At 38.1% G+C, this 21,871-nt stretch overlaps 1 protein-coding gene across 2 annotated transcripts in view; it reads left to right on the top strand.

Annotated features, from left to right (window-relative positions):
* Nucleotides 1-494: 494 nt before the first annotated feature.
* SYNPO2 (synaptopodin 2) overlaps nucleotides 495-21,871 on the top strand; it is a 171,422-nt gene continuing 150,045 nt past the window's right edge. For both annotated transcript variants that reach the window (XM_034671293.1, XM_034671292.1), the window contains exon 1: nucleotides 495-755. In XM_034671293.1, the coding sequence (XP_034527184.1) occupies nucleotides 651-755 (105 nt within the window). In that variant the 5' untranslated portion in view covers nucleotides 495-650. The remainder of the gene's footprint in view (nucleotides 756-21,871) is intronic.

Raw genomic sequence — 21,871 nt, 5'->3', positions numbered from 1 at the left:
AAAAAAGTACCTTTTAGAGTAGGAGGTTTAAAAAAAACAACAACAAATGTTTTGCTTTCTTTTATTTCCTCTTCTTATGGAATTAGACAGTAGAAGCTTAGAAAAATAATAATTTCACCCTCTTTAACTCCTTTGGTCTGTTTCAATCATCAGTGTGGTCATTCTCAAAACTTTTATTTGAGAAAATCAATTTGTCTAGTAGTTGAGTTCTCAGAGCTCATATTTTAGGATGTCACTCGTGGCCTGGAGATTAAGACCTTCACGTGTTCTCCACTACTCATAGGATTATTAAAGGAAGGTTTTTCAATCATTCTTTAAGTGCGGGCATTAAATCAGTTAGTGCTAGAGAACTTTTGCTTCCCCGCCCCATCTCGCCCCAAATGAGGACCTTCTTCTCTGAGCGAGTCTCTTTCCTTTGCCCGAAGTGGGCTGAGCAAAGGAGCGTGACGCAAAAGTGGGCTGTGTCCTTGATGCTAGGGAGCGCCTCCGCCTCCTTGTGAATGCGGCCGGCGGCCGCAGCAGCAGCTGAAGTTCTGCGCTCCCCAATCCTGCCTCCTGGGCAGGCGCCTGGAGCTAAGTACGCATCTCAACTGCACCGAAGCCTCCTCTGTCTTTTCAAGCTCTTCATGCTACCCAACTGAAAGGAGAAAATGGGCACGGGGGATTTTATCTGCATTTCCATGACCGGAGGGGCGCCCTGGGGGTTCCGACTGCAAGGTGGCAAGGAGCAGAAGCAGCCCCTGCAAGTTGCTAAGGTAGGACCACCAAAGAAATGCTATCACCGCTCTGTTCTGGGAAGGAATGAGAGCAACCTGTTGATGGCTTTTTTCAAGTTCTGATTCAGGAGTTTATGTATTAGATTGATTTTGGCGCCGATGTTAAATTTTTCTAGGATGCGGGTTTGTTCTTGTTTCCAAAAAACTTTGAAGTAACATAGCATATATGTAATTAACCAGTAATTGATAGGGAAAAAAAAGGGTGCCGCATTTGTCAGCTGAAGAAAAGCCTAGTTAATCAGCTTCTCTGACAACCAGCAAGGCACTTGGGAAGTTTCTTCTAGGCAACAGTAGAATACGCAGTTGAGTTATTGTTTCGTGTTCCTTTACTTGGTTCTGGCAGAAGAGAAATGCTCAGCTCAGCATAACCAATTGGTGTGGCTTTTGGGGACTTGTATAAAGCCTTGGTAGTGACATTTATAATGCAACATTTATGAAAAGGCCAACTTTGGGCAATACTTTTAAATATATGATGAAAATGTCAGATAATCTATTTGAAAGAATATTCTTCTAAGGATTTGACAAATAAATGCAAGAATCTACTCCATTCCATATGTGTACTCATCTAGTTAAGTGCTCAACATAAAATTCAAAGACACTAAAAATATGTTGTAACTTATAGGAAACTTTGAAATGCATCTAATAACGATTTTAAATGTTTTAAATGTTTTTGTTTCCATCATATTGTTTGTTTCTTGCTACCAGTTTGCTGGAGGGAATCTGATATTGTCTAAATTGGGATTCAGCTAAAATAAATTTTAAAATGCATGAAATTTACGCACACTTTTACCTGATTTGAATACTAAATTGTAGTAGTGTATGAAAGAACATGTTTGATTAATTTCCGCTTTATATATTAAAAATGGTTATAATCCTTATGAAATATGTGGACTACTGGCCTTTGTAGTTATTCTTTCTCTTGGGTTTGGCTTTTTTTTTTTTTTTTAAATGTTCACTGTGAGGAAAGGAGTTTCTTTGAAATTTTCTGCTCCCAGGCTTCCAGGGGAAAATCCTTTCATAATGCAATGGTGGAATCCTGCCACCTAGTGAAAATTTCAAACATCAAGAAGGAGACATAAAACAGAAGGTGAAAAGCAAAATTTTTAGAACTGGAAAGTTTCTCAGAGACCTCTGGTTCAGCCTGCGGATTTTAGACAAGGAAAGAACCCAGAGCGTTTGAGTAACTGTCCTCTGCTTCAAGCTAGCAGTGATTGAAGAATCTGGAAAGGTAGTTTCATTGTGTTGCTTTAGGAGTTGATGGCAGAAAACATCAGACAAAACAGTGGTGCCTACTTCAGAGTATGTAGAATTCATGAGCCTGAACTGGATTTGTTCTAGAATAGCCGTTGGCTGGCTCCAGTTACTGAGATTTGGGTTCTAATTCCAGCTCTGATCTAACTTGTAGCCGAACCTGAGACAAATCTCTCACCCTTCCTGAGTCATCTGTTGTGGCGTGGTGTGTGTGTGTGTGTGTGTGTGTGTGTGTGTGTGTGTAGGGAGAAAGAGACAAACATTTTGGGTGAGGTAGGAAAGGAGAGAAGTAAAGAGGAAATTAATTGTACTCTACCATCAGTGAGATTCTATTTTGCTCGAGTATTTTACTGTCCTTATAGTATACAACTTTAGAATCACTTGCCTACCAGTTAAAATGTGGGGACAAAGGTGGCTGGATGCTGTTATTCTCTGTTAGTTCTTTGTGGCCAGACCTTAAGAATAGGGTGGGTATTCGGTTTCTCCTGAGTCCTTAATGTACTTATTGCAAAGCAGAGCTATTATGTGGTGATTTTTTTTGGAAGAACTAAAGCAAATAGCTAGTGAAGTGTGTTTTGGGAGCATTTCTCTACTGATGACATCTCTATCAACAGGATTCAGAGAGGTTATTATGTATGCGAGTGTCAAAAAAATTCAATGCTGCTCTTACTCCCCAAGTCAACTTTCCTAAAATACCCTGGAAATATATTTGTGGTTTTTAAAAAAATTATTAAAGTATTTGGATGTTTGCTTTAATTATCAAGTTTGTGAGAGTATAATTAATTGCTAATTCTAAAATAGCATTATGACGGCATCTGGATGTTTGCCTTAATTCACGCACACATGAGTGTGTGTATGTGTGTGTGTGAGAGAGAGAGAGATACACTACAGTTTACAGTCTAGTTTTCCCCATATGTAAAAAGTGGCTAGAGAGCCTTCTAAAGAACATAAAATTTCTAAGTTACTATGGCAATGCGTACTTTTATTGGTCTATTTCTTCCCCTTAATTCAAACTTACATTTAATTTCTTCTAGCATTATTTGTTCTAGAAAACCCTTGGAACACAGTGCTTGTCACTTTCTATGTTATCAAGGCCATGGCCTCACTAGGATCACTGATTTCATTTAACACATCAAGTCGACTCAATTTTGGTAACGGTCCCTCAGCTCAAGGTGCAGTGTACGTTACATGGCGTAGACTTCCTTTGCTTCCAGGGCGATGCTTACGAGGGCCAAGTCACCTCCAAGAAGGAGGGTGGAGAGGCGGAGGGCGGAAAGGCTGGGTAGGGATGGTTGCTGGCAAACACTATGCTCACCGTTTCGAAGAACATGCAGAAGATGAATTTGGGAATTAAAGAAAATACATAGTAAGAAAGAAAAGGAAATTTCAGACAGTCCTTCAATCGTGCCCCCTTAAAGGGGAGTGCTTCAAAGCCGTTCTATAGATAACAACAAATTTTTGGCTTGTATGAAACATCTAGCGTTCATGTTTTTCATAATTCTGTGTAGAATGAAAATTGAACACGCTGAAATGGGGGGAAAACCCTAGTCTAATATTATTAACAATGATTAGAAATTGAGTACCTTTATAATTCCCGGTAAATATCCTTCTAGTGACAATTTAGTCACTTTTGAGAGATGTTCAAACATTTTTAGTATTTGGCTAGCTGATTGAACAGTAGGCAAATGCCAGCTTTTAAAGATCACTACCGGAAATTTTAATAATCAAACTTTTCATTGACATTGAAGCTCAAGGCCATAAAATCTGGTTTTATTTGCAAGAATAAACTGAATTTTTAAAAGATCCAAACCAGTTGCCTGGTTTTTGAATGTCTATATATCTTTTAATTTATGTTCTAAATACATGTGATAGAAAGCAAACATTTCTGGGCGCCTGGGTGGCTCAGTCAGTTAAGCATCTGCCTTTGGCTCAGGTCATGATCCCAGGGTCCTGGAATCCAGACTGCATGGCATAGGGCTCCCTGCTCAGTGGGGAGTCTGCTTCTCCCTCTGCCTCTTCCCCTCCCCCTGCTCGTCCGCGAACGCGCGCGCTCTCTCTCTCTCTCAAATAAATAAATAAAATCTTAAAAAAAAAAAAGCAGACATTTCTAATACAGAGTCATAAATATATTTCCAGGAGACCATTCACAGAAACAAATTCATTGAGGCATATTTACAATATAAAACCCCATTGTATGTGTGCAAATACTCTTAGAAAAACTCTGTTAGCACTTTTACTTTACAAAACTCCTTTTTCAAACATGTACATACATGGCTATGCCTCCGGACAGATCACTTTGGAAAATCTTCATATAAAGAAGTGGGGAGAAATTTTTGTTTTACAAACAAATCTTATGAACAAGGCAGTAATAACTCACATTTTGAAAATGAACAAAGAAATGTTCACACTGTATCCTTTACATGTTCGAATGTTTAGAACTGTAAGCTTTCTTCAAAACATATAGACCACTATGGTATTTATTATTCTTATTGAATTTCTTTTCTTTTTTCTTTTTTAAAACATTTTTTTTTAAGAGGGAGAGAGGAAGAGGGGTGGGGGGAGGGGCAGAGGAAGAAGGGGAGAGAGACTCTTAAGTGGGCTTCTGTGCCCAGTGTGGAGCCTGATGCAGGGCTTCATCTCACAACTCTGAGATCATGAGCTGAGCCGAAATCAAGGGTTGGTCACAACCTACTGAGCCACCCAGGTGCCCCTGAATTTCAATTCTAAGTTTCAAGTAACTTTTATTAAATTGACATGACAAATTACAATCATGTATTTTATGAGGCAAAAGTGGATTTGATGATTCTGTATGTCAGCTCTTTAAAACTTTAAATAAAGATGTGTTAGTAAAGCACAATCAGATAACATAGTCTTACCTATTAGTGCCATCAGTGAGGTCTCTAAAATGTTTCAAATGAAATAATTCCAGCAACATAGCTATTTCTAAAGGGAAAAAAAGAAATATTTTGATGTGTTTGAATATGTGTATTTGAGGATAAATGCTCCTTACTACATATGGAAAGCTAGTAACATCTTCATTAGAAGATATGACTGATCACTTCACTTTTTATTGAGTTTTTGAGCGCTTTCTAGAAATTCTAAAAACAGGTATGCTTATAGAAGTCAGTATGAACTAGGTAAATCCATTAAGCATGTTATTTAAAATCTTTGTTTTGGAATTGTGTGTTTTAAGACAGATCACTGTTTGTTGAAAGACAATGAGCTAAGATAATGACTTTGCATCAACTTTACCATTACTGGGACATGGCACATATGCATTTATCAAGCTCTTTTCAGGAAAATATTCTTTGCAGTATTTTCTTTGCAGGTGTTTTTTCTTCAAATGACCCCCATAACCTAAGAAATAGTTTGAAAAATATGCTTATTTTAGAAATGAAGAAATTCAGGCACAGAAAGGCTAAGTTACTTGCCAAAGATTAAGCTGTAAAAAATGGTGGGATTTGATTGCAAATCTGACTTCTCCTTCTGAGTTGGTAAAAACAGGTGCCTGAGAAAATAAAGGGAGGCTAAGGTGGTTCCCAAAAGGAAGCTTATAAAAAATAGTGTGCTCTTCATCCAAATGTGATTTAATTGGCCGAGGGATCCCCAGGTATCAAGATTAATAAACACCCCGAAGGCAATTCCAATGTGTGCTCAAGATTCAGAACCACTGCTATAGAAAGTCGAGGCCAGATATGTCATCACAGGGCTTCCTGCAGGGTGGCGTGCTATGTTCTTCTAGCACATCCCCACTGCCTCTTTTCCAGCTGGTATAAGAGGAGAACCAGAGAGACGCAAGAATTGTCTGAGTCCTTAGCATTGTGATGAAGTCATCATTTGTAGTGGGAGGGTTTTCCCTTTCTGAAGCCAAGACCTCTGGGTTGCGGGAGGCAAGGAGGTGCTGGGGAGCTTAAAAATGATCATTGTAAAGATTGGAGGTGCCTGCAAGAGGGGAACCTGGCAATATATTCCCTAGCAGGACGTCTTCTTTGTCAGTGGAATTGCCGACCTGCCTAGTGCCTATGTGAACGGTGGGATAAGAAGTAGGGAGGGGTGACTAGGGGAGTAAAATTGGAGAAAGATGCAAGAGGAGGGAGAGAAAAAGACAGAGATGAGACAGACAGGGAGAATGAGAGAGAAGAGTAGGAACTTAACTATTTGATACGGCAAGGATCCTTGCATTTCCCAGGGGTGAATGACTGGCACAGAAAGTGGCAGGATTTGAACCACCTTGCCAGTACCCTACCCAGAGAGGCAAGCTCTTAGCTAGGGACTGGCAGGTGCAAGCTGGCATCCTGAGGAGCTACTGGGGGTCTTGGAAGGGAGCTGGGCAAGAGCCCTATTTCTCATGCTGTGGTAAAGCTTTCCAGGGATCCTTGAAGAAACTACATAAGTGCCCTAGCTTCTGGACACTGGCCACAGAGAGGACAGAGATGGCCACTCAGCATTAACCAGAGAAGTGCAACAACCAGAAAGAGAAACACCACCTCATTCAGTTATAACTAAATATATCTACCATCCCCCTCCTTCTCCAGTCTTCCTGCCTTCAACCTGGGAGGAGTTAGAGGGAGGTAGGAAAAGAGCAGACAACACCCTCCCTGGGGTGCCAAGCCCCGGAGCCACAAGCCTGCCACGGTGCTTAGGGAGAGAGCCTAGGAACAGACAGTAGATTGAAGCTGTAATTGGACTAGACTATTTTAATAACCAAAAGCCAACAGAAATACGTGGGATCTAACCAAAGTATTATTAAGGGAGTGATTTGGCTTTATCATACTTGAAAACAATTGCTGGAAGAAATGAAAGTTTCATGTTTATAACTGAATGAGGTGACACTCCTCAAAAACATCAGTTCCGTCACACAGGTTCGTATTATTAATCACATGTATTTGACGTATGTTAGCTTCAAAACTTAACCACCAACTCGTATGACTTCCATAGATGATCATGTTGAAATTTTTTTTATCTAGGTTGAATGAATGAAAATCTGGCTTTGGGCCAAATAAGAAATTTAAGCTACTTCTTTTCTCTTTTCCTTTTGTTGAATGTGAATCAGCACTTTAATAACCTGGTATGCTTTTTGCTATTAGGTAGGCTCATACTTTCAGTTAGTCTAAAAGAATGTGTCTTGAACATTACTGTCAGGATCCAGAACTCTTAATCTAAAAGTAAGTACTCTGAGCTTTTATAGGGTCTTAATCTAGGGTGATTGTTGTTTTTAAAGAAAGTCATATTGCAAATTCCAGAAGTCAGTATGTAATATCATTGTGACATACATATTATATCTAACTGAATAATATTTGTATATTTCTCATGGTAGTAGTTTCCAAAATAATGTAACCTCCCTCTGTCAGTTAGTAAGTGTCCAGGAATATAAACTAATTTATATATTTATCTAAAAATATTTCACATGTGTATATCTTACAATCGTCCAAGTATGTTAACATATGTTGTCTCACTTTATACCAGTTGAATAGACGGTTTTATTACTCTCAGTGTATAGATGAAAAAACTGATTCAGAAAAAAATTAATTATTTGCAAAAAACTTATATAAAGGAGTCCAAAGTCAAATATAATTCTTTCCCCTATGGCAGGGGCATCATGCCACTCTCTGCATCAGTTTGAATAAAGAGAACAGTCTATCATTTAGTAATGCTGAAAACTGCCAAATTGATTTAGAGTTTGTATGAAATAGTATGTCACCATCTAAGATTTAACCATTAAAAACATATATAATTTCTTCTTTTAATGGAATCGAGGAAAAGGATGACAGGAAATGCATCTCCAAGGTCATGTGCAATGAGAGACAAAACTGGAAAGTGAACCAGTTTACATATAAATAAACCTAAAAAATATATGGATTCCAAGATTTTTATTGTATCTTTCCTAATAGATTCATTATGAATGCCATGAGACTTTTGTAAGAGGAAACGGAGAATTCCTGCATCAGCTTCATTAAATAATCCTTAAGAGTGGGGTGCCTGGGTGGCTCAGTGGGTTGGGCGTCTGACTTTTGGTTTCTGCTGGGGTCATGATCTCCTGGGTGTTGGGATGGAGCCCTGTGTCTGGCTCCCTGTACAGCGGGAATCTGCTTGAAGATTCTCTCCCTCTGCCCCTCCCTGCATTCACGCATGTGCATGCACAGACACACTCTCTTTCAAATAAATACATAAATCTTAACAAAAAACTCAGTCTGTAAGAGTAAACAACTTCATGAAGTTGAAAGCCTTATACGAGAAGCAAAATATGACTTGCGGTTTGGTGGATATTTCGTTGTTTGACCGCCTCAATGAGAGCGTATTTACAGTATTGAATTACCTTAGGCATTTTATTTTTAAAAAATTATTTACCATTCTTTTTTATTAGAAAGAAGTAAAGTTGGCCAGGTTCTCAACAAATTGTCTTCAATGTCTTTGTGAAATCCATTGGTATGTGGCAGATCATTGGCAATAGTAGGTATAGTTTGGTGTTACGATAGTCTGGATGTAGTTTTCCTTAACTGGCGTTTAAATCTGGTGTGTTTCCAAAAAAATATACTGAAAAATACAGTGGATTTGCCTTTTGAAACACTGTGTAAAAGCTCCTGTCACTTGATTATGTAACAAATAGTTTTCCTAACCTTGGTCTTGGATTTTTATAACCCTGCTCATCCATGGCTAACTTTTCCACTCTATTTGGAATCAGCGTGGGTACCGGATTGATGAAATGATGGGGTGGATGAATTTTCCTGAAAAGAACTACAGGTTTATGATCTAATTCTGCCTGGGCAGTACGCCTTCCTTTACTGCTCTTCCTTCATTCCCTTTATCAAAATTTACCTGGCTTGAATTTCACCATTTTAGGATACAGATTATTTTTCCCTAAGAAATTTGTAATAACAGCCAATGAACGTCATTTTTTTCTCCAACATCTTCCTGCCTTTAACAGTATTTTCTGGAGATAACTTTATTTAAGAAACTCCTATATAATATTTCCTGGATGCCAGACACTTCCTTAAAACCCTTTTTAAATATGATGGGAAATTCCATGAGGTTATCATTGTTTGAGATCTCCATTACAGAAGCACAAAGAGGTGAAGTGACTTCCCCGGGTCATATAGATAGTTAGGGTTAGACCTGGTTCACACCTAGAGAGTGTGGCTCCAGGGTTTGTATTCTAGACACACAACTCTTGTGGGTCTAGTGTAGTTTACTTTATTCATTTTCACAAAGGGGTAGAAATGCAATGAATTTAGATGGTAACTGGGTACTGACTTTCTACCTCCTCTATGGCTCTTATTCTTTCCTGCCCGGGATGCCTTTGCTTAGGACTTCAGCCCAGGCCCTTACTCTGTCTTTTAGATAACTATAAGCCTTTTAACTGTCTCCCTGCTTTGGGTTTCACATTCCTCAGATTTGTGCTACAGAGAGCTGCCAGAGAGATTTTTCTAAATCACCTGTTATATCACTGCTTAAAATACTTCAAAGTCTCCCCATCATAGTCAACAAAAAAACCATAACATTTAAAAATTTTTATTACATACCGACAATTAAGCACTTGGTGAATTAGATCATACACAATAGCAGATTTTTTTCCCCCGCAGATAAAGAAGCTGAGAGTTAGAGAAGTTAACTAAATAATTTCAGATCACACAGCTGGTAAATGGCAGGTCCAGAACTGAGTCCAGTTTGATGCCAAAGCCCACAGTCTGAGCTGCTCCCCGCACCACGCCTTGTTTACCGGCTCATGACTCCACTGTGGCATCCGTCACCCTCCACGATCTGGTCCCTGCCATACTGTCCAGCCCCATCACCTGGTACTCTCCTAAATGTGCACTTAGCTGTTGGAAATTATGACAGTTCTCTAAAACACTCTGCCTTTCTTGCCACCCCAAATCGTCTCTGCTGTGTGCACCCCTTCCTCTGGTACCTACCCTAATACATCGGAGAAATTTTACTCACTCTGGACAACTCTGTTCAGAGTCACTTCTCTGGGAGATTTGACTCAATTTTCTGGTCAGATGTAAGTAAGCATTTGCTCAGCGGTGTTCCCATTATAACACACAGGTTTCACCACATGCCTCCATACACGTTGCTGCCTATGGCTGTAATTTTTGTTCACATGTTTGTTTCTTCCATTAAACCAGTGGTATTCAAAATGTTTTGATTGTATCTCCTTAAGTGAAACAATTTTGAGGGTAGCCCGTTTATACCTCATATACATATAAATGATGTATGTATATATAGGGGTGTGTAAATGAGATATATATATATATATGTAATACTATGCTAATATATTATGTATAGTATACAATATATCAAGAAGAAAGTTTTAAAGAATAAAATAAAGATAAAATCAGCAATATTTTTTTTAAAGATTTTATTTATTTATTTGACAGAGATAGAGACAGCCAGCGAGAGAGGGAACACAAGCAGGGGGAGTGGGAGAGGAAGAAGCAGGCTCATAGCAGAGGAGCCTGATGTGGGGCTCGATCCCATAACGCCAGGATCACGCCCTGAGCCGAAGGCAAATGCTTAACCGCGTGCCACCCAGGCGCCCCTAAATCAGCAATATTTTTTAACCAATTTTTATTTTATTTTGACAGCACAAAAAGTCTTCTCACTCTCACTGACCAGAAGCTTTTTTTTTTAGTGAGAACAATGTGTTTGATGGACTCTAATTATGAAAATCCGAGTGTGACCCCATGAGGTATAATGAAGAGGCCTAGATTTTAGGTCTAAATTTTAATATTTATTTCAATACTTGAATCTGAAGACTATCATGGCTGAAAAAGATAACTGCTTATCATAGGTAGCGCCATATTGAATAAATGAAACACTAACTGGAAAATCTTTTTCATTCTCAACTGATAATGTTTTTGTTGTAACTGCATATGTTTTTGTTGTAATTTGATGGGTGGATTTCCATCTTCCCTGGTAACCATACTTTGTTCTCATAAACTAATGAAAATAGACTACACTTTAATATTTTAGTGTTAAAATCTCACTAATACTTTTTACTTGAAAGATTGAAAACCTGTTAGAAATTCTTTTTTCTTTTTTCTTTCTAAGATTTTATTTATTTGTCAGAGAGAGAGAGAGCACAAGCAGGGAGAGCAGCAGGCGGAGGGAGAGGGAGAAGCAGGCTCCTTGCCGAGCAGGGAGACTGACATAGTCTCCATCCCAGGACCCTGGGATCATGACCTGAGCCAAAGGCAGATGCTTAACCAACTGAGCCAGCCAGGCATCCCAGACGTGTGCAGATAAGACGTTTTAGAGAATAACACACTTACATAATTTTCAACTGGAAAAATGGCATAATCATAGAAACACTTTCAAGAACTCTTCAAAATCTCTGTTTCTTCTACTTCTGTTTTTGAAAAGTTGCTTTCAAAACAATTAATTGTTAGGGAACATAATGTATTTATTATTCTACAATATAGGCCAGGTAACCGATGACTAAGAGCCACTTATTCCAGAAAAGGTCAACAAATTTGGAATATTAATTTATCAGTTATATAAAACTGTGAAACATCCTCAGGTTCTACGAGTCTTAAAAAGATTTGCAAGAGATACCCTGGACCTCAGTGATACACATTTCTATGATAGAAGAACTTTCCTTGTCACTCCCTATTTCACTGCAACATGTTTAAAAGATTCTAATATATTTTAAATGTGAGCTTTTATAAAGTTAATCATATTGATGACATCTGTAGCACCTTTGCATTCTATCTTCAGTTTATCCAAATATGAATTTTCCTTTAAATTATGTACTGAATGAATTTTATGGGAGGCACCTCCATAATCTTACCTTAGAGTCTTTTCTTTATTAATCCCTGTTCAAGCAGCTACTTCCTCAGCAGTTTTATGTACATTTTTCCCATAAAACATTGACTTTTAAAAAAAGATTTTATTTATTTATTTGAGATAGAGCGAGAGAGAAACAGAGAGAGAGTGCGCACAAGCAGGGGGAAGGGCAGAGGGAGAGGGGGAAGCAGTCTCCCCTCTGAACATGGAGCCCGGTGCGGGGCTCCATCTCAGGGCCAGGAGATCATGACCTGAGCCGAAGGCAGACACTTAACCAACTGAGCCACCCAGGCGCCCCAAAACATTGACTTTTTAAAAATTAAATAATTCATTTACTTTTGAGAACTTATCTCCATGATCTTCCTTATTGGTTCTGCAAAGGAATAGTTCTTCAGTTATGCAAATATCGAAATTGAATCTTAAAAATACCATACGTCGGGACACACTGGCAATATGTTCTTTTATTTAACTTTACAATAGACATCCTCCACCAGTATTTTGTTCTAATATTATTTCTACCAGTTTCTTGGCGGGGGGGGCGGTTTGCATCTTCAACAATATTTGCTAACAAAAAATATATCTTAGTTTGTTGCCAATAGTACTATTTTAGCCATTTTTGATTGCATCCATGAAGAACTTTCTAAATATTATCATTTGGTTTAAATTGTGTAAAGTTTTAAACTCAGTATTGCCTGACTTGAACCATTTTTGGACAAATTAGTCTAGATTTTTTTGTGTTCTGGATACTTCGTTATTAAATATCTTCTTGACTGATTACTTCACTCTAACACTGGCTAATATCATCCAGTACAATAAAATAAAGCACCTCTCTAACGACAGTGAATATAAATCCATATTCCAAATAGTCTTCTTGGTAATTTGGGATGTTTTATCTTCCTGTCATATGACTAGGCAGTAATGGTTTTTAATCTCACAATACGGCTAATGAAGAGTTTCTGTAGGATTATAGAGAAGGGTTAACTCTGCCATATTCTTGTTCTTTTGTGCTTGAAATGTAATTCTTATCTTTATTTAATAGCTTCCTTTCAGGAATATTTTAAAACTTGTGTCATTTTGTGGGAGTTAAAACTGGATAATAACATAAAAATTAACCTAATCAAGCACTGTAAAACATTATATATTACAATATGCTGAGAGAGAATGAACATATGAGGAAGCGTCTTTCCCTTCCACCATGTTGGGAGGTCCTTAGTTCAGTGGGGTCACCTCAAATACTGTATGAAATTCATAATCTGCTTGGACCAGACTGGCCTAGGGTACCTATGTTAGCCTTTACGTTAATGTAGATTAAACATTAGCTGGCACTTATTTCCTTCTCATTTCCTAGATGAAAATAAATGTTCTTGGGCGTTCCAGCTGGCTTGGCAGATATGTGGGGGAAGCCTTTCAGGCACAATGCACTACAAATATAAAAGGGTCCTGGGACAGAAGCATCCTTGGCAAGTTCAAGGAAACCTAAAGATGCCAACATAGCTGGCACATATTTCCATGAAAAATCGCTATGGAGGTCCTGTCTTCACAGTGATAAAAATGAAAATCTCTCCTGGGAACCCTGACCATGTGATTATTTTCCCATCATTAAATGATTAACATACTGATCCTACTAGAACAACTTTGAACTGTCCGCCTCATATTTCCTTCTCATCCATTTCGGCTTTTCATAACGTGGCAGCCTACTGACCAGTGTCTGGAACACTTTATTTAAATGAATAATTGCCACTGGCCCTTATGCAGAAGTTTGGTTAGAAATTATATTAAACTAATCTTTCTCTTCCTCTGAAATTGATTCTCCCAGTGAGAGAAGAAGAATTTAAGGAGTGTCAAGGAGAATTTGATACATAGATCCTGTTTATTTTGACCTCAGTGTCAGACCTAGGGTAAATAAAAGTTTTGTATTTTCTAGTGTGTCTTAATTTCCTTTCTCCTTCAAAAAAGATATAATCCTATTTAGATATTGTTTGGGAACTGATCCTTGAAAGGACAAAAGCATTTTAGTGCTGGCGACCATTTCTATGTAACTTTAAACACATTTTTTTCCCTGAACCTCAGTTTCCTCATCTATAAAATGGAGTGCTATGTAATGAAATTGCTGTTTTTGTAGATAGATAAAAAGTGTCACCAGTTTGACAGGTGAATCTGAGACCCAAAGAACTGGTTAATAATGTATCTTACCATTCTTTGTAAGTATTGTGTATTCAGATATCACCTGACACATAGTAATCATGCAGTAAAGGAGTCTGTCATCATCATCATTGTTCCAATTAGAGGAAGAAGTAACTGTCTTCTACACAAGTTTATTTTTTCTTCAGAAATTAAGAAAGCACTAAACCAATTCCTTGTACTCATGATATACAAATGGAAGTTAAGAGCATGAAAGGCAAATAGAATGACATGTGATATTTCTTTCACCCAGTGTCAATTTTCATTTTTGATAAAACACAACATTTCACAAAACGCTTACAGTATCACTGACTAACCAAGATTTGTTTGTTGTGCAGTTTAATTAGTTTACAGCAAGGGATCCTAACGTTATGCATTATACAAAGCCAAATAAAGCTAAATGACTGTCTCGTTTAAAAATAGTACAGATTTTTAAAAAGATTTTATTTGTTTATTTTAGATAGATGGGGGGAGAGAGAGAGAGAGCGAGAGAGTGAGAGCACATATGTATGAGTGGGGGAAGGGGCAGGGGGAGAGAATCTTCAAGCAGACTCCACGCTGACTGTGGAGTTTGAACCCACACCCCATGAGATCATGACCTGAGCGGAGAGTTGGCTACTGCAACTGACTGGGCCACCCAGGTGCCCCCAGATTTTTTTAAAGGAAAATACCTGAAGCTATAAAGAATTAATTGTATATAATTATGCTGAGCTCTGTTTAGAGTGGACTTGGACTCTTTCAGTCATATTAGTCTCTGTGCCTCCGTTACCCTATTTGTAAAATGAAGATAGTGTTGGGACGTATCTCTAAGGATTATTTTCAAGGTTAGAAATTATAAATATAAGTCACTTAACACAAAGAAAACATTCAATGGTTTTTAAAAAGAATTATTAGTGTCACCCTTTGTGGTTATTTTAATTTTATTTAACCAACTCTTGTGAAATTGAAGGAATATCTGCTGTCTTCCATGCAATGCCTTTTGAGATCCAGATCTCAATGTCATTGGAAGGGCCCCTGCAGTCCTTGGGATCCCCCCCCACCCTGTGAGATGGCATTTAATGGTTTCAGAATGTAGCCTTACACTCACTGAGTAAGCCTTTCCTTGGAAACAGCATATGGAAATCATCACAAAGAAAAGGAATCATTTCAAGTGCTTTGAAAATATAAAAGAAAATAAATTGTCCCTGGTAAGTAAATATAGGACACTGATCTCTGAATAGTTAGGAAAACTCTGTGCCAGGGCCTTTGGCGAAGGCTAATGAGCATTTCATTCCCTCCCCCTCCAACACCCCCGCACTCTTGTCTTCTAAATTAAAAGAAGTTATTACTATATAAGGCAGCTTTTTCTAAGTAAATGATAATACATTAAGCTCTTGGTGTTTTTAACTTTCCAAATAGCGGTGAGTTATTTTCATCAGTCAAGATCAAGCTAAAATGAAAAACAACATTTGTGAAAGGCTCAGGCCTTGGGAGTCAGATACGACCATAGAACTCACCTTTATTTTATTTCTTCTGTGAAAAACATAACATTTTCCGTTGGATGGTGCTTAGCATGACTGATATTAGGTTGGATCGTGTAAATATTATATTACATTTATTGGCTGCCGCAGGGAGTCTGAATGCAGTGATCCATTTTTGGGTCTCCCATCTTCTGGTTGCCTGCCTGCCAGATGGGGAAATGTTGACCAGAAGGATTTCATCCTGAGGCAGAGCTGCGATCAGGAACGGAAGCACATCACTGTGTGCTTTCTCTGTGCCCAGATGACCCTGAGCTTCATGCTGAGTGAGTTACCAGCGTTCCTTCAGGGCTGAGAGGAGACACAAATTCAATTAAAGATCCCGTTATGATATTTATTCCGTTCTGTTCTTTATTACCTTCTCTAGTCTGACCCTCTCCTTCTCTTTCTTACTTGAGAAGGAAAACTCCTTCTTCTCTATCTTCACTGCTCCCATTCTCTTAATTCTCATCCTTTCTTTATCTAGTTCTTTTTATGTTCTTGTTTCCCAGAGAGCTTTCTAACCAAATTAAGACATGAAATTTGACATTGCATTATCTGCCAAAGAAAGAGGAGAGATACCGTGTGTGTGTGTGTGTGTGTGTGTGTGTGTGTGAGAGAGACACAGAGAGAGAGAGAGATGGAGGGAGAGAGGGAGAGAAAATAAACAGGAAGTTCTGCATAAGTCTCTCTCAACTGATTTTCATGGAAAGGTAACAACATGTTGGATTTTTTGATTCAGGCATGAGATGAACTATAATGGAGAATTATTTTGTCTTTATAAGCATTTTCCAGGAGTGTGTTTTCAATAGTTCAGCACTTCACTCATAGAAACTCCTATTTAAGGTTTTTTTTTAAGGTCTTTCAGCTCCCTTCACTGTTTCTCGTCTGAGCAGCTTGCTTCTTCCTGTGAGGCTGTTCTCATTTTCTCCCAACATGACACGTTTATTCATCCCCCAGTCCTCTGTAACTGCCCATGATCTTTTCTGAAGTAGAATGTTCTTCTATTTATTTCTCCCAGGTACACAGTTGGTATGCAATGAAGACTATTACTTTTTTTTTTTTTTTTGTCAGAGAGAGAGAGCACAAGCAGGGGAAGTGGCAGAGGGAGAGGGAGAAGGACAGGAAGAAGCAGCCTCCTTTGCCGAGCAAGGAGCCCAATTTGGGACTCAATCCCAGGACTCTGGGATCATGACCTGAGATGAAGGCAGACGCCCAACCAATGAGCCACCCAGGCGTCCCAAGGCTATTACTTTTTAACTGATTGTTTAATACTGACTCCTATTTGTAATTTACCAAGTGATAAAACTGCATTCAGTCAAAAATAAATACTTATTGTTTGGGGAAGTTTATAAACTTCATCAGAACCTTTAAGGATGAAAACATGAGTTGAAGTTCACAACCTGCATCAAAGCCAAGTGGAAGCATCAAGACAGTTATGCTCCGGGATTGAACAAAAGGGTGGAGGGCAGGGACAGGGATAGGGACAGATGAAAGGCACAGGGATGGCAGGGACTAGGGTCTGTGGCACAGCGTGAAACAAGGAGATCCTTGTATTAGGTATTCATAATATTGCTAGACTGGAAATCTTACTCGGCCCTCCGTGTCCTAGAGCCAAGGTGGCAAAGAGTGTTGGCAAGTGTGTGATATACCTTCCTATTTAACACTTAAACAACCAAATATTACTGTTTGGGTATAGACATTTCCCATTAGTATTTCTAGTTAAAAGACTTGCATTTTTCCACACTTGTGTTGGCACCTTGCTCTTTGAAAGCAAAACCATAGCTATTGGCAACTTCTAAAATAGTTCTCTGCAAGGAGGATGATATGCGTGTATGTTATATATATGTGTAATTACATACTTTTATACTTACTGAAAGGTTGAATAAATAAATGAATGACTGGATGTGCATCTGTTATTCTTTACTATGAGAATGGCAACCACTAAAAAGACTGTTGTCACCAAAACTTTATTGGATGCTTTTTTAAATGAGTGATTTATTTAAAGAATAATTGGAATAATAATATTTCTTTTTATATGTGTGCATTCATATTTTTGTTTAATATTTTGTAGTGACAAGACACCAATCCAAAGGGTGCAGTGAAAAGACTGAACTGAACTAGGAATCAGGAGGCCCGAATTCTGGGCATGGTTCTAACTTGACTTTACTCTGCGGCCTTTAACTGTGATGTCACTAAAACTATCTGGCCCTCAATTTCTCTATTTATACAATGAAAGATTTAGAATAGGTGATTTTGAGGTTCCTTTCAGCTAGAGCCTATTTTAAATCAAGAAGATAACAGGTGAAAGAAAATGTCCATGAATGGTCATATTCTCTCTGTTAACTTGAAAAATAAAGTAGCATTTTTTTGGAAAGTGCAATTATTATTATTTTTTTAAGATTCATTTATTTATTTGAGGGGGGAGGGACTGAGGGAGAGGAAGTGAGAAAATCTCCAGCAGGCTCCCCACTGAGCAAGGAGCCCGACGTGGAACTCGATCCCAGGACCCTGAGATCATGACCTGAACTGAAGTCAAGAGTCTGATGCTTAATCGACTGAGCCACCCAGACTTTCTGAAAGGGCAATTCTTTATACGGCATATTATGGGAATTTAATTTGCCTTTCTCCAAATTATAATTTACAAGACATATTTGTTTAAAAAAACAAAACAAAAATTCTCAAAATGGTATCAATTTAATGTATTCTTTCCCAGGATTTTTCCTTTTTGTGCTTAAAATTGTATTGCGGCACATTACCACTGCCTTTTCTTAGGCTTCTTTTTTCGGTAAATACTTGATTCTTTTTCTTTATATTTTTCTAAATAATGAGAGCGTTCCCTAGCATATGCTAATGTAACCAATACATTTTTAAAGATCACTAAGAATTTGTGGATTTAAACACAATTGATGTTTTTAGAGATCTAACTTCTTTACTCAGACTCTGGATCTGACATAATTTATAATTTTAAGTTTTGTTCTCCTTACCTTACTAGAAACCCCAAAGAGACAGTGGGTATGGACCACCTCATCAAGTAAAACCACTCATTCTGACCTAGCTGTTCTCTTTTATGAGGTATTCTAATTAGATGGAGAAGAGGGAATGTATTTGATATTCCTCATCTATTCCTTAAGACTCTCTCACTCGGGAAGAATGTGTCAAAAAAAGGAGAGAGTTTTTAGCATACTTGGAGTTGATTAGTTTAGGTCCTCATCTTAAAGTGCAGGATTTTTAATCAAATCATGTCTCTATCCCACAAATGGATTTCTTTTTTTTTTTTTTAAGATTTTATTTATTTATTCGACAGAGATAGAGATGGCCAGCGAGAGAGGGAACACAAGCAGGGGGAGTGGGAGAGGAAGAAGCAGGCTCATAGCAGAGGAGCCTTGATGTGGGGCTCGATCCCAGAATGCTGGGATCACGCCCTGAGCCGAAGGCAGATGCTTAACCGCTGTGCCACCCAGGCGCCCCCACAAATGGATTTCTTATCGTTTATGTTTTGTTTGTTTTTTTAAAGAAAATAGGTAGAATTGAAAATGGCTTTTATTTTTGGATTATAAAAGATGACACATTGTTCTTACAAAAAAAGATTCGAACATTAAAGAAAAAGATAAAAATAAAGTAAAAACCATACAACCCAGAATTGACACATCATTAACATTTCAGCAAACAGTATTTTAGACCCCTCTCCCAGCACACGTGCTAACTTACAGTCATACTCACATTCAGTTTTATGTGAAATGAATGGTACTAAATGTATTTCTTATTAAGTAACAGCATGAACACCGTCCTGTGTCAATGAATACTGATGTACATCGTAATTTTAAAGGGCTGCATACTGTCACATTGTATGGACCCACCATAATTTATATAACCCAAACTCCCTTGAAATGCAAGTTATTTCTAATGTTTCAACATTAAAATTAGTGCCAAGATGAATATTTTTGTATATGTAAAATATATTTGTGCACTGGTCTGATCATTCCTGTAGAATAAATCTCTAAAAGTAGGATTACAAGTCTGAGGGCATGCTATATTTTTTTGGTGAAAATGAAGACTATCTGAATAAATTCAAGGGCAATATTATATATAAAGAGAAATTTTCTTATCATGCATGTTACTCATTATTACACTGGCAAGTATAATTGTTTTTAGCTCATCAAGTAAGTAAATATAAAAGTCAAATAATCTATGTAACATACTTTCATCTCTAAACATTTAAAAATATTGGTACTGATTTGTAACTTAAAAAAATGTCCTGAGGGGCCCCTGGGTGGCTCAGTCAGTTAAGCGTCTGCCTTTGGCTCAAGTCATGGTCTCAGGGTTCTGGAATTGAGCCCTGCATCGGGCTCTCTGCTCGATGGGGAGCCTGGCTCTCCCTCTCCCTCTGCTGCTCCCCCTGCTTGTGCTCTCTCTCTGACAAATAAATAAATAAAATCTTTTAAAAAAATGTGTTGGAAGAAAAGTTTTTGAGAGGAAGAAAAATTCCCACTTGTTTCAGTTCTATTAAATTTTCTGATTGTTTCAGGATAAAAATTTTGTAAAAAGGTTAGCATCTTAAAAGTAATGGACAAAGGTACTAATGCCTGTATCAATGATACCTTGATAAGACTATTTAAAAGACAGAAGGAGGAGGAGGAGGAGAGGAGGAGGAGGAGGAAGAAGTTGGAAACGAGAATTTATTGGCAGTCTGTACCCCTATACCAGTAGCCCCTCCCCCATCCCCAGCAACATTCCCATCAAAGGGCACTCAGTAATACAATACTCTTCCAGGCAAACCCCAAGGTGGATTTTCTCTAAAAACATTTAAAAAATGTGTGGGGAACATGAAGGCATTTTGTGTGGATAGTAGTACCCAAGAATGAAACCCTTCTCATTCTGGTACAGGAAGAAATGGGCTATGGTGTGAAGCCTGACACTACTCTTCCCCACACCACACAGAGCTCTTAGTCAAAAACTGTACATACGGGAGACCACCCAAGGGTCACCAAGACTATGAAGAGTGTCAGCAAGACAGAAGGGAAAGACCAAGATATACAAGTAGAAAACATGACCCTAGAGGAAACAGACAATTTAGGGAATAGAAACTTTAAAAAAGACAAGACGCCTAATATAGTCAAACAGATTCAACAAGATTTATAATCATAAAACAAAAAGGATGATTTAAATTGGTAAATTAAATGCAAATAACATGAAGGAAAAGAATATACGGAAAGTAAAGTTGAGATAATCTTCCAGAATACAGATAAAAACACAAGAACCATCCAGAAGGTGCAGTATCTAATAGACACTAAATAGATACTAAAAGAAGAGAAGAGAGAAAATGGGTGGAATGAAATTATCAAATAAATATTGGAAGACACTTTCTTAGAGTTGAAGGGCTTGAGTTTCAGATTGAAATGGTCCACTTGTGGGCCCACCGAGATGCCATACCTTGACAGTCTCATGAAAAATAAGTCCTAAAGGCTTCCAGAGGACAAAAATAAATTCATCCATGAGGTATGGGAATGAAAAAGAAATAATATTTCTCACGATTAACCTAAAAACACAAAATAAGACAAAGCAAACCAGTATATATTTTGAAAGAATGTATAGAAATAAAGTAGTTTGTACATTTAAAAAAATAGTATTAATACCCAAGGAATTAGGATTTGCAGCTTTCCATGGAATTATCAAGAGAGGATAATCAGATAATTCAGATTTAAAAAAAAATATTCTTGGGGCACCTGGATGGCTCTGTCAGTTAAGCGTCTGACTCTTGATCTCAGCTCAGGCCATGATCTCAGCGTCATGGGATGGAGCCCTACACTGGACTGGGCACTGGGTGTGGAACCTGTTTAAGACTCTCTCTCTCCCCCTGCCCCACCTCTCCCCTCTCTCCCTCTCTAAACAACAACAGTAACAACAAAAAACCCTAAAACAACAACAAAAAACCCCACCCCAACCTGTCCTAAAGAAATAATTAAACTCTGATCTCTCGTTCTCTCTCTCATTCTCTCTCTCTCTCTCTCCTTCTTTTTTTTTTTTTGGTGCAAAAGGGTGTTTTTATTAAAGTGTGGGGACAGGACCCATGGGCAGAAAGAGCCGTGGCCACTGCTGCTGCTGATTCCTGCTGCTCCGGGATTATGAGGAGCAAGTGATTATATTCCTTGGGGTTGGGAGAAGTAAAGATAAGGGAAGTTCCGGAAGGATGATATTTCTCTTGTGAGAAAGCTACGAAAATAAGTTGAATACATGATAAAATCCTATATAAAAGTATTACAATAATTGTCATTGCAGTATTGTTTTCCTAAAGTTATAGGGTCAGTTTCAAGAGAAAGATTTCTTTATAGGAAACACCATCATTGAAATTTAGGTCTCAGAATTAAGTTTTTTTGTTTTAAT

Source organism: Ailuropoda melanoleuca, chromosome 11 (genome assembly GCF_002007445.2).
Source record: "Ailuropoda melanoleuca isolate Jingjing chromosome 11, ASM200744v2, whole genome shotgun sequence".
NCBI classification, from domain to species: domain Eukaryota; kingdom Metazoa; phylum Chordata; class Mammalia; order Carnivora; family Ursidae; genus Ailuropoda; species Ailuropoda melanoleuca.
Note: the sequence above shows the minus strand (reverse complement) of the source record. Positions and strands in the feature narration are given on the sequence as shown.